Source organism: Cyanistes caeruleus, chromosome 3 (genome assembly GCF_971803275.1).
Source record: "Cyanistes caeruleus chromosome 3, bCyaCae1.hap1.1, whole genome shotgun sequence".
Lineage (NCBI taxonomy): Eukaryota > Metazoa > Chordata > Aves > Passeriformes > Paridae > Cyanistes > Cyanistes caeruleus.
In genome coordinates, this window is record NC_141703.1 from 98,678,400 (window position 1) to 98,692,934 (window position 14,535).

The 14,535-nt window shown below is 41.0% G+C and overlaps 3 protein-coding genes across 6 annotated transcripts in view; 2 read left to right on the plus strand and 1 right to left on the minus strand.

Moving 5' to 3' along the window:
* The first annotated feature begins 85 nt into the window (after positions 1–85).
* C3H3orf52 (chromosome 3 C3orf52 homolog) lies at positions 86–9,853 on the plus strand. 4 transcript variants are annotated; one of them, XM_023943379.2, is made up of 7 exons: positions 86–174; positions 1,257–1,487; positions 4,289–4,412; positions 5,001–5,134; positions 5,962–6,032; positions 7,437–7,627; positions 8,569–9,853. In XM_023943379.2, coding segments are annotated over exons 2-7 (702 nt in total). In that variant the 5' UTR covers positions 86–174; positions 1,257–1,307; the 3' UTR covers positions 8,571–9,853. The 4 variants fall into 4 exon arrangements, with proteins under 4 accessions (XP_023799147.1, XP_023799158.1, XP_023799138.1 ...); XM_023943390.2 differs by lacking the exon at positions 86–174 and adding an exon at positions 889–1,058; XM_023943370.2 differs by lacking the exon at positions 86–174 and having other exon boundaries at positions 1,218–1,487.
* The window catches only part of LOC111940630 (nectin-1-like), a 27,576-nt gene continuing 22,563 nt past the window's right edge, over positions 9,523–14,535 (plus strand). The window contains exon 1 of the mRNA XM_086883322.1: positions 9,523–9,656. Within this exon, the coding sequence (XP_086739448.1) occupies positions 9,629–9,656 (28 nt within the window). The 5' untranslated portion in view covers positions 9,523–9,628. The remainder of the gene's footprint in view (positions 9,657–14,535) is intronic.
* LOC147654387 (uncharacterized) overlaps positions 10,929–14,535 on the minus strand; it is an 11,142-nt gene continuing 7,535 nt past the window's right edge. Inside the window, exon 4 of the mRNA XM_086883323.1 lies at positions 10,929–11,648. Within this exon, the coding sequence (XP_086739449.1) occupies positions 11,451–11,648 (198 nt within the window). The 3' untranslated portion in view covers positions 10,929–11,450. The remainder of the gene's footprint in view (positions 11,649–14,535) is intronic.

The following is a 14,535-nucleotide window of genomic DNA, read 5'->3' on the forward strand; positions in this document are numbered from 1 at the left end:
AGAGCTTTAAGGATTCTCAGAACCAGAAGGTGTGGGGTATACAAATTTGTATTTCCTTTTACTTGTGGAATAAACCCAAGTCATGCTCACTTTCATGGAGTGCCTTTGCCTGGATGGGTGTGAGGTGACATCAGGAATGCAAACCTTGGGTGTGCTTCAGGCAGCAGAACCAAGGTGAGTCTCACAAAGAAAAGATTGAGGTGTTGTCAGGAAAAAAGAGTGGTGCTGTGGGTGGATACCCAGGCAGGAGGGAAGGGGGCTGGGGAGAGAGGCTGTGCTCGGTTTTTAATGCATGATACTCCCTGTGCTGGGACAAAAGAGTGAGCAAGGATGTGGTTACCAGCTGTCTGCCCAGACCTTTTGATTCAGAGGGGAGAGAGATGCCCTGTGGGGAGGAAGGAGAAACATGGGGATGGAGGGTGAACAAAAGAAATAAGAGGAGGTAGGGATCAAGGATATTGGGGAGGCTGGGTTTGTAATCAGCCCCTGGCTACAGTGAGGTGCTGTGAGTGATTCCAAATGCACGTGAGAGTTCCTGTGGGAAGCTGGCACAGACCAAATCACCACGGTTTCATAAAAGGATGTCCTCTAGAGCTCAGGTTGAAATTGAAGGCCATCTTTCTCTTTTCTTTAGCTATGTCCTTTGGGGTTTTTTTATCTTAAAGCAGCTTCTCAGGTTTAGGTTGAATAACATGTTAAAGCACGTAAATGGTTCTTTGAGACCAGATATGATTTTAGGCATTATAATAGCTAGAGGGAGAGCAATTTCCAGTACAAAGGTCAGTAGTGTTCATTTCTTTATTGACTATAGAGGGAGACTAGAATTACGAGTGTTGGCAGAGTCCCAGCCTAAGCAAACAACATGCTCTATGAACTTTTGCTCACTTTGTTCTGTTCAGCACCACATCTGTTTAGCTGCATGGATAACAGTAATAACATTTTATTGCTTTGGCTGACAGCAGCAGAGCAAACACTCGGGTTCCTTTGAAAATTGTCCCAGCAAATGGCAGCGTTGCTGAAGGTTTAGTCACTTGCTTGTCAAGAGCTGGTACAGGAAGGTAGGCAAACTGGAAAACCTAGTATTGCATAGCTGAGAGCCAGAGTTCTCACGGCTAAGCAAATCGATACTTCCTCCGCCTTCCCTGTCTCTGCAGCTAGGGCAGTCGACTTTATTTGTTCTTCCAAGGAATTCCCCTAATTTAGCAGTATTTTGGGACCTCTCTTTTGAAAACTATCCCCACTCTCCGTGTTTCCAGCCTCGTGTCAGAGCTATGACTGAGCATAACTGCAGCTGAAACAAGAAGGAAATGAGTTGGCTCCGTGCTCACTTCAGAGACAGAGGACCCCGCAGAGGCCCTTCTTCAGAGACAGAAGCAATGAAAAGGCAGAGCTCTGTTCAGGAGCATGAGATTATTGAATTACGGGCACATAATGTGGAGGAAAGTGAGACTGATCATGACAAGGCTCTAAATGCTCAAATGAGAAAGGTAGGAGTTTCACTTGCTCATTTGATCCTTCTGGTGTGGGAAATACTACACAGCAATAGGAATGACACTTGAAGGAACGTTTTGTAGGGGTGATTTAATTTGTTGTTTGAGGGAAAGAGGCTAAAAACCTGTTAAATGTGGGGGTTTTTTTCCTTATCAAAGAAGTGTTCTAATGTGAGAGTGGGACTTTAAGTTTAAATTTAGGAACTGAAACTGTCATTGGTTCTCTGGTTTTTGCTTTCTCTTTTAATGTGCTATCTATCAGTGGGATTGGGCTCAAAACCAGAAAAGAGAAAAGCTGAAATAAGTTTTAAAACCAGGCTTTCCTTCAGTAGGAATTAACCAGGAAACAGTGCTGCCAAACAAAAATAAGTTGTCCCTGAACAGAGCATGCTGGATTCTCTTTGTCCCTGAGTAATTTTCAGTTGCTAGCCATTATGAATCTGTATTAATAAAGTGCTCTGAAACCTCGTTTAAGATCAGCACATGAATCCTAAGGGAGGTAGCTCCTAGTGCCTAGTTTAAAGCTACGAAACAGACTAATTCTGGCAGAGGAATAACAACGTGTTCACACGTGAGTGCTGTCCAGTGAATGGCACTACTTGCTGCAGGGATATTTGTGGAGGAGGAAGAGGTTTCCCTCTCTGGGCACAGCTGGGAGCTGTCTGCAGGATCCTCCCCACCCGGCCCTTCCCTCTCCCCTGTGCTGCTCACCCTGGGGCTGATCCATCCCTCTGACCAGGCAAAACCCCTGTGTCGTGTTCTGTCGGGGTCAGCTACCTCTCCTGTGCTCTGGTGAGCTGAATCGGCTCGCTGCGGGGTCAGACACATTCCCAGAGGTGCAAAGAGGAACAGGAAAGAGGGGAGGAGAGGCAGGGTTGTGCTAGAACTACTTGACTGTCTTGAGAAACTTCACCCGTGGGTTTATCCTTCCCCTTTCCAGCACCACGTTTTCATTTGAGCTCTCTTTATGCTGATGATAGCAACTGGCTTTCCATCCCATGCAGACTGCTGGAAAGTTACAGCACTCTGCTTTCTGCTCAGGTTAATCAGAAACCCTGCCCAAATCCCTGCCCAAATCCCTGCCCACTGAGGAGAGACTTTCTCAGCTGCGGCTACAGGCAAAGTTCAGGTGGTGTTGGACTAAGTGTGGAGCTGAATGTTTCCTTGGGATCAAGCCAGTTTGCTATGTGTGATTAAGAATTGTGTTTTGTGGAAGTCTAAACATGTGGTGGCTTAATCAGAACTTGGGCTTGACAGCTCCCTGTGTCAACTGATGAGGCTATGGCTGATTTCATAGTTTCACTCTAGGCAGTAGTTACTGGCTTTTAAAAGTTTTTAAAATCCAAAACGATATGGTAGTGTTAAGTATTACATTGAAATTCATACTTCTAAAATATTTGAAAAATCAAATTAAAAAAAAGTAAATGTGATCACAGCTGAAAGCATGCTGTAAACAAAACCATACTCGGTGTTTGCCTTTCATTCTCCAGCAGAGCAAAGTTCTGTGTGTAGAGGTGTCTACAGAGAGTGTTTCCCTTTTTTTGCCTCTGCTCCTGGAGGAATCTCTCCTGTAAGCTCTTTCTCCATGTGTGTTTTCTCTCCCTGTTCCCCTGCCACCCACACAAAAGCTTTTAGCCAGCTGCCCAATTCAGTTAAATTCAGTGAAAGCCTCTGTTATTCTGTGTTCTTAGAAAGTTCAAAAAGTAAAGGAAGGAAACTTGGATTAGTGCCTCCAGCAGCAGCTGATTCCTGCCAATCTGCATGTGTGTGGCCCAGACAACCCACAGGATATGCTTTGCCTTTCCTGGTACTGATGTCAAAAAGGACATGGAGTTTACTACTACCTTTATGGTAGATGGAGAGGGAGGGAGAAGAGTAATTAAAAAGACAGCATGGTCTGCTTATGAATTCAAACCATTGCTTCAGTCTTCTGATTCTTCTGGCTGTAGAACAAAACAGGTGAAGTTATCTGTTTTGCTGTCACCTAAGCTTGCTTTTATTTTTTTTATTCTTTTTCCCCCCTAATATTCTTCCTGCTGGATTAACTTATTAAACGACTAACTTCAGTCATGGTTTTCAATCTTATTAAAAATTAAGTAACAGGCAAGGTATTGTCCTTTCTCTCCCCTATGAATGTGTATACATGCACAATTGCTTTGAGTGAAGTGTTCTTTTGACCTCATAGAACAGGTGAGATTTACATTAAACTGTCTGTTAAATACACTCAATAGCCTTCAAGTTTCCAGTCTTCTGAAGAAAAAGTAAGTCAGCTATAGAAGTCTCAATTATTTTATGGAGGTTTTATCACAATAGTATCTATTGAATAGCATTGCCTCTGCTTAGAGTGCTGGCAACCAGAAGCTATGCAGGTTGACATCATCAATGCTGCAGAGGTGAATGATTTTGGAAATACCTCCAGAGACACCTTTTTAGTTGGGAGAGATGGAAAACATTAAAAGGAGAGCTTGTGGAATATGAAAATTTAATCAATGTAGTTAAAAAGAAAATGGAGCCAAGAAATCACCTTTGCAATACTTTAGCTTTATGGGCCATTCAGGAGTTGGAAATTTTGCACAAAGGGGAATGATCTCTCTCAAGTGAATGTCCTTTACCAATTCTAGGTCTGCATTTTCTCCTGCAGCAGTAGTCAAGGCTGGGAACCCCTGAGGTAGGGCATTGTTTACCAGTGAGGCTCTCCCATCTATGTGGGGGGTTTTGTTTCAAAGCAGAGACATGCTTAATTTTTTTTTTTCCTGCCTGATTTGATTAATCGATATGTCCTTCTCTTTTATATCTAGGAGAGAGATCCCTGGAAATCATGCAGGGATGTAGTTTTCTGGAAGTGTAAACTATGGATGGTTATAACTACAATATTTCTAGTGATCTTCCTGGTGATTCTCATCAGCCTAATTCTTTATTCTAGTAAGTATCTCACTCTTGGTTACACCACTTCAAATATGCAATATGTAACATCTCTAACAGAACACAAATGCAACAGTAACATCCTCTAATCTCTTTCAGTAAACTGCTGAAGGAACTGGGATATGGACTGCAGAGGGTGGTGTTGTAGCTCGGTAGATGTTGTGAATGCTTTTGTCTTAGCAGGCAGCAATCAACTTGTGTCCTGATCAGGTGGCAATTCAAGTTTGTAGCTAAGTGAGAAAATACCACAAGAAGAGATTTAGATATGAGGATGGAAATAATGTTTGTAATGGAACAAGGGCCATTAATTAACAATGCCATCCATGTAATGGATGACTTGGGTCCCGTGGTGTCACTGCCTGCCAGGCTCCCAGAGCAGATGACTTTTGCTGATGGAGGTGGGTGATTGATCTCCACATGCTGTCACATTTTTTAGGTGACTTTCAGTTTCTTTCTGTCTTTCCCAGTCAGTCCTTACCTAGGAAATTTGTGAGAAAACTACCCCGGAGAAAGCCAAGAGGGGCTTTTTGCACTACTTCAGCTAACTGAAACTTTTTTCTCCCCTTTCTATCTCCTGTTAATTATTAGATGTTTACACAGATGAGGATGACTACTGGGATCCTGATGAACTACTAAGCAGTGGAAACTTTCACAATTTTTCAGGAACATTGGAGTTAATGTGTGGTCTCCCACACTTCTCCTCTGAGGACATTACTGAGAGGGTAAGTGTTTATATGATTCTTGGCAAAGTTGAGTCTACTTAGAACATTGTTTCAGTGTTTTTCCTTCTAAGAAGTTTCTGTTTCTCAGTTTCTGTGTAACAACTCAGTCATTTGCAAGTCCATAAATAAAACGTGTTGTACTTTTTAAAGTCACAATCTAGAAAAAAAGGAATTGTTTTCTTTTAAGCACAAAAAAGTGTTTATTTTTTTTCCTCTTAAACTTGACCATTTGTTAAGACAGTCTTCACCTTTTTCATAGAATTATTGAATAGTTTAGGAGAGGCCTGTGAAAATCATCTGAGCATAATAGGGACTAAACATCCTTAGTGCTGCATTCTCTTAATGAGTGTATGATCACAGCCTGGGTTTATAGCTGTGATGTCTGCTGAGCCAGCACAACTCTGAGTTACAGCTGAAATAAGCTCAGCACACCTGGCAGTGATCATTTGGATATGGTGGGAAGGCAGTCTCAGGACACAGACCATCCCCTCCATGAAATAAGAGTTAGAAGAGCCTCTTGGTAGTAATTAAATCCCAAACCTTACAACATCAGTTGCACATGGCAACATGAGCACATACTTTTAGTTCACCCTGAGTGCCTCCATTGTGTTAAGGTTACATAGCAATCACTCAAATGCACAATTAATTTGTCTCCCAAATTTAAATGACTCTCTGCCTTTTCCAGAGCAGATATTTGCTGTTGTTTGACCTTCAGCCCTTGTTTTTATGCTCCTTAAAGTACTTTATAAGAATAATTTGCTGTGGTTTTGATTCTTTTTTGTGAGGGGAAAAAAGAGATTGAAGAAATAATTTTTTTTCTCTCTCAGCTAACAGAAGTCTACAGTTCATCTCCAGCTTTAGGACGTTACTTTAGGTCAGCTCAGGTGATTTCTTTCAGGTAAGCAATTTCTGTCACCAAAGTTATCTGAAAATTACAGGCTTTTGACAAGACATACATGTGCTTATGTAAATATGTGCAATATTTAAATAATGTGAAAAACAGGTTGTTTGGGGAAAATTATGTATCTAGGCAGTGAAAACTGTTCAAAGGATCCTCTGATGTAAGTGGTAAACACTGCTAAAATTATAAAATGATATGAACATATTGTTGCTGTGAAGTATCATTTGTTATCTTTGATTCCAACTGCAGCCCTTAATAAACATATTCAAGGATATTTATTAAAAGAAAAATTAATTGCTGGAGACACTTTAGATTGACATAGTTTAAATAATCTTAAATAAATAAAACAGGGTTCATGAGGAGGAGAGAATCATTTTGCTTCCAAAAGAGATAAAGGCAAGAGGAATATAGCAGAGAAATAGCAGAGAGGCAAGGGAAGACAGAGAAAGGACTTCTGAAAAAGAACTCTCACAAAAGAAATTAGAAAGACAGGAGAAGATCAAGGGAAGTAGTTTTGCAAAGTCCCAGGTCCTTTGAGATAGCAAGGACAGAGGGACAGCCACGTTGGAATGTGGCAAGGGGCAGTTGTGAGGGCACTTTGCTCCCTTGAGGAATATTCTCCCTTGCCCTGCCAGCCTTGGGCACACCAGCCTTGTTCAACAGTGAACTGTAGCTCCTTAGCCCTATGGGTACTAATTATGATTTACACCATTAGGTACAAAGCTGTAGTCCTGCACATATATTGATTAGTTAATAACTCTCTCTCTGCAACTCTTTGATGTCTCTCTCTTGCTGCTTCCCTCTCTTTCTTTCCTTTTATTTCCTCCCATTCAAGTACTTTTTGAAAATGTTTTGAATTCTGTGAGTACAAAAGGTAGCTGTTGAATTGTAGTCAGTTTTGGTAGACCACAAAAAATGAAATCTTCAGAGATGGTCTCCAGTTCACTGGTTTGTGTAATCCACGCCTGAGCCGAGTCAGGAGCACAGCTGGGTGGTCCCTGGCACTGCTAGCAGGAAAACAAACCTTCCTACAAGTTCCTAGCTAAACTATTATGTGCTATCCTAGCACAGGATATTACAATGCCTCTTATCAGTAGCTTCTTGTGAAGCACCAGTGCTGAAAACCACATCCCATCAGAACACGTGTCCAGCTGCCCCTCCTGCATCTGAAAACATGTCTCTGGCTGGCTTCAAGTCTCAAGAGCTGTTCTGAGAAGGGAGGGGGAGGCGGAAGCCAGCATCTCTGGCAGTTTTCTTTCATAATGTTTTTCTTGGGGAAATGTTTTTTAAACAAAGAATCCGTTCCAACATTGATATGAAAAGTCAGTCTTCAAAAAAAAGAACCAAAAAGAAAGATCCTGTTGAAACTTGAAGACTTTCATCCTTGACTTTGTTTTGCAGTAATGAAAGCTCCACTGTAATTTATCAGCTAGTGTTTTCTGTACCACCATCAACAGAGGGATTTATGGAAAACAATATGAACCCGGATTTTATAAGGAACATTTTGCGTCAGAATATTTATGATGAAGATACTCTTAATCCTGGGGCATCTGAATGTGACAGGTTAAAGCTCAACCCAACTTCTCTCACGTGTAAGTGCTGTACATTAGAGAAATTGTTTCTTTACAAAGGGCAGAGGTATTTATGGAAAAGGAGGGAAATATTTCTAGAAAGATATTTGGATTCATTAGTATATATGATTTGCATAACAATATTAAGAACATTTTAAAATAGCTTTCAGAAAGTCTTGATATGCTTAACTTAAAACCTGACACTCACTGTTTGGTCCTCTGATGAGAAAAGGAATAGTGATGAGACTGGTTAGCTGTGGACTCCAACCAAACTTTTCTGATCTAATATTGCATTTTATCTATACCATAAAACTCTCCTTATATGTGTGTGTACCATATAGGGGAAGCAAATAATTAAAATATTTCTCCTTATTGTACATTTGATGCTGAATGCTAACAAAACAAGTTTTAATCCAAGGGATAAAAAAGACTCCTGATTTGTGTCTTTTTGTAGTTTTTTGGAAATTTGATTACACACAGAAACACCTTTAAAGAAAACAAGTGCTCATTCTTCCAGATTTTCTAGGCAGTGAGTCCAATGACTACCAGTGACCAGGCAGTAGTGATTCCAAAGCATTTATATTTGTACTGATAGAAATGCCCATATAAAAGTCCCCTGAGCTTTGAAGCTATACTGAGAATAATGCATGGAGCTGTCTCCCCCCAGTCCCAATTTACTGAGTCACACCAATGTGCTTTTAGAATAATCCTAGGCTAACAATTCAGCATTGCAGTGTAGGTAAGTAAGGTTTGCAATTAACTTGCATTGGTTTTTCTTGGGACTCTTACCACGGGACAAGAGATCAACAAGCTGTGAGTTTCAATTTCTAGAAGCATTTTATTCCTTATATCTTGAAAAGATTTATAGAAAAAGTAGCATAAAAAGAGATAGGAAAGAATATGTTGAAATAACTACTTAAAGCTTTATTTTAATATTAATATTGTACTGTTTTAATTTTCAGAGAAATTATGGAAAGATTCCTCACCTTCATCACCACCTAGAAGAGATGGAATTCCCTATCTATAAGCAATCCCAGGGCAAGGAACTATGCATTAGGTAGAAACACTTCTAAAATTGTTGTCCTGTAAATATTGCCTGTGATGCAATATTGTAAATGGAAAATATGGTATATTTATGACGATGTTGTATTGCTACAGCACTACTACCTCCTTCTTTTATATCTCAATAATCCATTTCACTCTTGAGAAAACCATGCATCTGATACATGTTCTGTTGACTTTGAAAGCTCTTCTTTGTCTTGCCTTATGATTAAATCTGAATGCTCTGCATGAGCTTTAAAAGCAGTCTTGCACATGGCTCCTTTTTCATCTCTTGGCCTGTGCAAAATTATCTGCACAGCTTTATCCTCAATGCTCACTTCCACTCAAACTCATATCTGGTTTTTTTCCCTCCAAATTTCACATGCCATATTTCCTTGTTGCTATTTCCTTGTAAAACAGCCTGAAAACATACATACATACATACATATATATATATATATATTTGTATTCTTTACTTATGTGCAAGGTCTCTGCTCTAGCTTCTTAAGAACGCTTTAACTCTCATGATTTCCTTATTCTTCCTACAGTCTCCTTGGTTAAGGTGCTCTTTGCTCTATTTTTCTCTTCTTCAATGTGAAATATGAAAGAAGAAGCAACAGCATGAAGAGACATGTCTTGTTCACTAACGTGTGCGAACATCACAGGAATTTTTAAAAGGTCGAATTAGCAGTGTGCTTTTACAGTTAGCTACTGCTACCAGTGAATAGACAGATGCTTGACCTGTTTTTGTAAATCTGAACACTACTCTATGCCCTTAATTATCGTTCCTGCCCGGCACTGGGGATAAAAATGAACAGATGTAAGGTATTTGCCTTAATAAGGCAGTAAATAGTCGTTCTTGTTGATGAGAGACCAGATGAGATGAATCAGTGCCAAGAGGAAGGTGCCGAAGCAGGTGACATGGGCCAGCAGTCAGTAGGCCAGTAACTGGCTATAACATAAAAACTAAGCATTACTTTTATGCAGAATGGAACATATTCACTACCATGTGAGTGAAGTATATCTTGTCATTTATTTATAGCCTTATAAATATTAGCACTGTTAGATATTTTATTTTAAGAAGCATTTTGTATTGTAAGAAATATGTCCTGGAAAATTGTTTTTCTCTTTCTAATATTACTGGTTTATTTAAGGAGTAATCTAACAATGTTATAGTCCATTAAATTATTTTTTTTTACTCTTAAAGTGACTGTTTTCATTCTTTAGCAGCTCTAGTCTTTCAGCTGTGCGAGTTGGAAAACAGCCATTGGAATTCTAAATGCTGAGCTGTATGAAGCATGTCTGAGAGAACTGCACACTCAAACCCATAGTTGCTGTTGCATGTGTTTAAACTGAGCTTGGGAAACATCCCAGACCAAATTAGTAGTTTGCATGACTCTCAGATTTGTGGCTTATTCTGATTCCCTCTTGGTTTGTAAGATATAGCATTGACTTTAAGAACTGTAATTTCTCTTCCTGTAATAGTCTATGCAGCACACAGTTAGAAGAGAGATTTCTTTTGATCCTTATGCTGGGGAAGAACAAAGTTCATGGCCTGTATGGCTTGTCCCAAAAGCAGCTGGCTATGAAAGTACCAACAGCAAAGAAATAAACTGCTGTTGAGATGCTGCTCAATCTTATTGCTCTCACCAAGACACCTGATCCCTTCCCTGAACACTTCTTTACCTTGATTCTAGGAACTGAAAAATAATGTAATGAATAGACTTATTTATGGTGATACCCATATGGGCATTAAGAGTTGAGAAAGGAGTCAAGCATTCATTTTTTCCCACCCATCCTCCTCTACATCCATACCTTTACCCCAGAACCTCACATGGAAGAAGGAGGTGGGGCTGGAGTAAGATGTGATATTCAACAGGAAATGTCTGGCTTTACAGACTGCATCCAGTCAGGATTGAAGGAAACATTTTAAAAAAAAAAAAAAAAAAAAAAAAGTAGTTTCTGGTTATATATCTGTGAGGTAAATTGATCATGTAAAAGAAAATTAAAAAGTGAATTAATTATGACTCAATCCATTAGGGACACAGCAGTGTGAAAACACATAATTATATCAAGTTAGATGTTTTGTGTGAATGATCAATATTAATTTGAATAGAAGGAATGAGGAGAATACCTTAATGACTGAGACATGGTTAAAAAGCAGCTTGTGGGTGTAATATTTGTTTTGCACGCAATGTTTTGTTGTTTTGGGGCTTCTTATTTAATTCCAACTTTAAGACTTCACACTAAGTAGTATTACATTAGAAGGGAGAGGGAAGAATTTGAGAAATTAGTTCTTTATTAAAATTGTGCATTGTATAATGGTACAAATCAAGCATGTCAGAGAAATTTTGTACAAGAGTAAATGGATCTAACACAAGGTTTATGCTTTCATTTAAGATAAGAAACGTTCCCCAAACAAACAGAAAGATCCTGTTCTTATTGCATTTTTGAGATTTATAGCAGTAGTTCTTTAAGGCCCCTTTAAAAAAAGAAGTATTCTACAAGTCCAGAAAAATGTACAGCCTCAGTTGCTTAAAATATTGTAGGTCCTAATGTTCTATAGAGAAGCATTGTCTTATGATGCCAGCTGGTACAGATTCCCCTGGTTTAATTGTCAAGCCCTGTACCCAGTCCATGTTTCTTTCTCTGACCAGCTGTTGATGGACAGATTAGTCTCATAGTAAATGACTGGTGGACGTAGCCTAATGGGTAAGCTTGGTAACAAGAGAGAGATTTGTCTGAAGACCCAACAGCAGAGGTAGGATGGTTATCATCATTCACCCAGGCAAAAGGGTGCCTTCTAAGTTACCAGGACATCATCATATTCACTATGCTCTTCAGGGCTGGTGACATTTGCCTTCCTCTTGGGCAGGCTGACAAGTGCATATTCTGTCTGATTATTGCTGTCAATCACAAAGACTTCATGTTTTACATCATGGCTGACAGTCGAGTACCACAGCTCACTGGAATTCACAGAATCTTTTTTGGCAACCTGTTCCTGCGGGGGAAAAGGGGGAAGAGAGAAAGAGGGAAGCTTCAGTCTGATTATAGCCTGGAGAAGTTTGGAGCCAGTCTGGTACAGCCTGTATGCTCACGCAGTACTGTTGACTAACACACACTGTCAGGTTGGTAAATCCACAGTCATTTCCCAGGCTGTGGCTGCACACCTGGAGAGCCCTGCTTAGCAGTGCTGACACAGTGGAAACTCATCAGCACATGAGAGAGCACAGCAGCACAAATGGAGCCAGACAGCCCCAATCGCGCCGGGCCCCAGCTCCCCCCAGGGCTGTCCCGAGAGAGGTCATCCCTGTGACAGCCACCCAAGCAGGGAATGGGAACTGATGGGCAAGAAGGGAAAGTTACATAGGACATTTTATCGATGCATGTGAAGGGAGAGCATTTGGGATTTGAATAAGACTTAATATGGGGTGTTTAGGGAAGGGACTGAAGGAAAGGGGTCGGGGTGACTTGCAGAATAAAAGCATAGGAAAACAGAGGAAGAAAGGGAGGGACAGGAGTCACAGCTAGCTGCCAGACAGACTGTAGGGTTTGGGAGGCAATTAAGACCCCAAGTGCATGTGTGTGTGTGGCTGTCCAGGAGATGCACTGTCCTGGAAGGGGCCCTGGCCTCTCCAGAGATAAAGTGAGGACTAATCCCTTCCCCTGCAGCTCTCATCTGATTCTGTCCTTGAGAACAGAGAGAAGAGGAAGAAGAGCCATTAGCAAAGGAGGAGGTAAGATTGTGTGGGCAAATGCCTTCCCAGCTCTGTTTAGACTTGTCCCTCCTTTTGCCTCCTGAAGGTGTTTGCTAATGGACTGTGGGTGATTGTGCATTAAATAGTTAGCAGGATGACTCATTAAATCTAAAGAGGCAGTGTGCACTGATTAACTTGAAGCAAGAAGTTAAAAATTTGTTTGCCCTTATGTTCTTGATTTGAATGCACTGGGTACTGCAGCCAGTGAATAGCTACCAGCTTTATAGTGGAATTCTCTGTCGTCTGCAGTAGTGGCAGTATTTTGAGTGTGTGTTGATGGGTTCATGGTGACATTTGCAGCTACCTTCCACATTCTGTTAAGTGGAACAGAGGTGTCTGTTTCATGGCTTAAAAACTCCAAAGGGTTAGCTTTTATTTTTCAAGCCTAGAAGAAGGACAGTGTTAGAACAAAATTCCTGCAGAATTTGCCTTGGGTTTTCCAAGTTTACCCAAATCGTATTGTCTGTTCAGATTCTGCTTTGCATGGAAGATCTCCTGACCTAGAGAACATTTCAGTGAAAATAAATTCTGATTTTTGATTTGAGGTTTTATGAAGTTCTGAGATGTAGAAATTCCAGAAATTTTAAGGAGCAGAGCAATCAGGGTAGACTTGCTTATCATCAAGTGCATGGCTCTCTCCTCCCCTAGTAATGATTGCAAAGATGGAAGGACAGCGGTATTTCTCTTAATGTACCTATGACATGAGAACAGGTAGGCTCTTAATTTTCATGAGTGAATGGCTCTCAATCCACTGAGTGAAGTCTGGAGCATCTCCTGTCCCTTCAAACACGTAGGTCTAACCAAGAGTTGCTCTGAATCACATTTTCCAGAATCCTTCTAGTCATCGTGTTTTGAAAGGCTGTTATCATCAACCTTCTCTTATCAGTAGGGAAACTGAAGTGCAGAGGTGGAGTGATTTATCCCACATGCCAATGGAGCAAGTGTGGAAACTTCCATTATTCACAGGCCAAGTTTAACACTCAGAGGGGGCATCTCTCCTATTGCACTAACAGCCCTGTGAGAACTGGTTTTAAACCACTCTCTGGGGCTTTTCCTTGGGACACCAAAAACTCTCAAAACCAGACAGCTACTTGGCGGGTTCCCCATTACAGTTCCACTCCCTCCTCTTCCCCCACAGTCCATCCCACACTCACAGGTACAAATGATGAGCTCATTTCATCACACCCTTTTCTGTCATCTTTCCCACTTTCTTCAGAATTTTCTGCTAAACGCCCACTTATCTGCTGGGCACCAACTTTTGCTTTACTGATATCATCTTTGTTAAAAAAAAAACCCAAAAACCCAAAACCAAACGAACCCTGTTAAACAGCTAAATGGCAGTGTTTTGTTCTGCAGTACATAGGGCTTCTGGTGATTGCTTGTCACCAGGTGTTGCAGTGTGTTCCTCATTAATGGTATGTTCTGTTATTGCCCAAGTTGATGGTTTGGTCCAAATGAGACCCTCCCACCCCACACTGTCAATCCACCCTGAGTCTCCTGTCAATCTGTCTTAGGCCCACCACATGCTTGGAATTCCACTTCTGAAATCCCCTAAATTTCAACACTTGATTAGTCCATGTGACCCAATTTCCCCCCCTACCTCCCTCACTGGATGATGATTTTGTGAACCCTGCCTTTTACCCTCCCCAGGGTATCTCTGATTAGCTGATGCTTTGTACCCTCCCTTTGAATTACCTCCATATTTCAGCTGTTGCACACCCACATTGTCTTTTGCCCCCAAGATTCCCCAGAGCAATAAATCCTCTATTATCCCATGCAAAAGACCTCCCTCTGTCCTTGTCTCCTCAGAGCACAGACTGACAGCCAAAAAGCCATAGAGTGAGTGCTCTAGTGGCACCTTGGGTCATCCTGTTCCTGGGGTGTGACCCACTCCTGGAGCAGGCAGAAGTGACAGAGACAGGTAAGCTCCAGCCCCTGCGTTAATCAGGGACTCAAGAGGCAGATTCATTTACCCTCTGCTAAAATGAACTGTTTAGAAAGCAGAGGCAGCAAACCATAGGCAGCAAACTCAGCTCCCACCTCTTAGAGCATATTAATACACACAAACAATCACAGATAAACAACCACACAAGACTGTGAAGTGCAACTGTTGAGAAGGAGCTGTTCCCC

Coding starts and splice junctions, on each gene's coding strand:
- C3H3orf52 (XM_023943379.2), top strand. CDS start 1,308: ATGAGTTGGCTCCGTGCTCACTTCAGAGACAGAGGACCCCGCAGAGGC. Junction 4,413..5,000: donor CAGCCTAATTCTTTATTCTA/GTAAGTATCTCA, acceptor GTTAATTATTAG/ATGTTTACACAGATGAGGAT. Junction 6,033..7,436: donor GCTCAGGTGATTTCTTTCAG/GTAAGCAATTTC, acceptor TTTGTTTTGCAG/TAATGAAAGCTCCACTGTAA.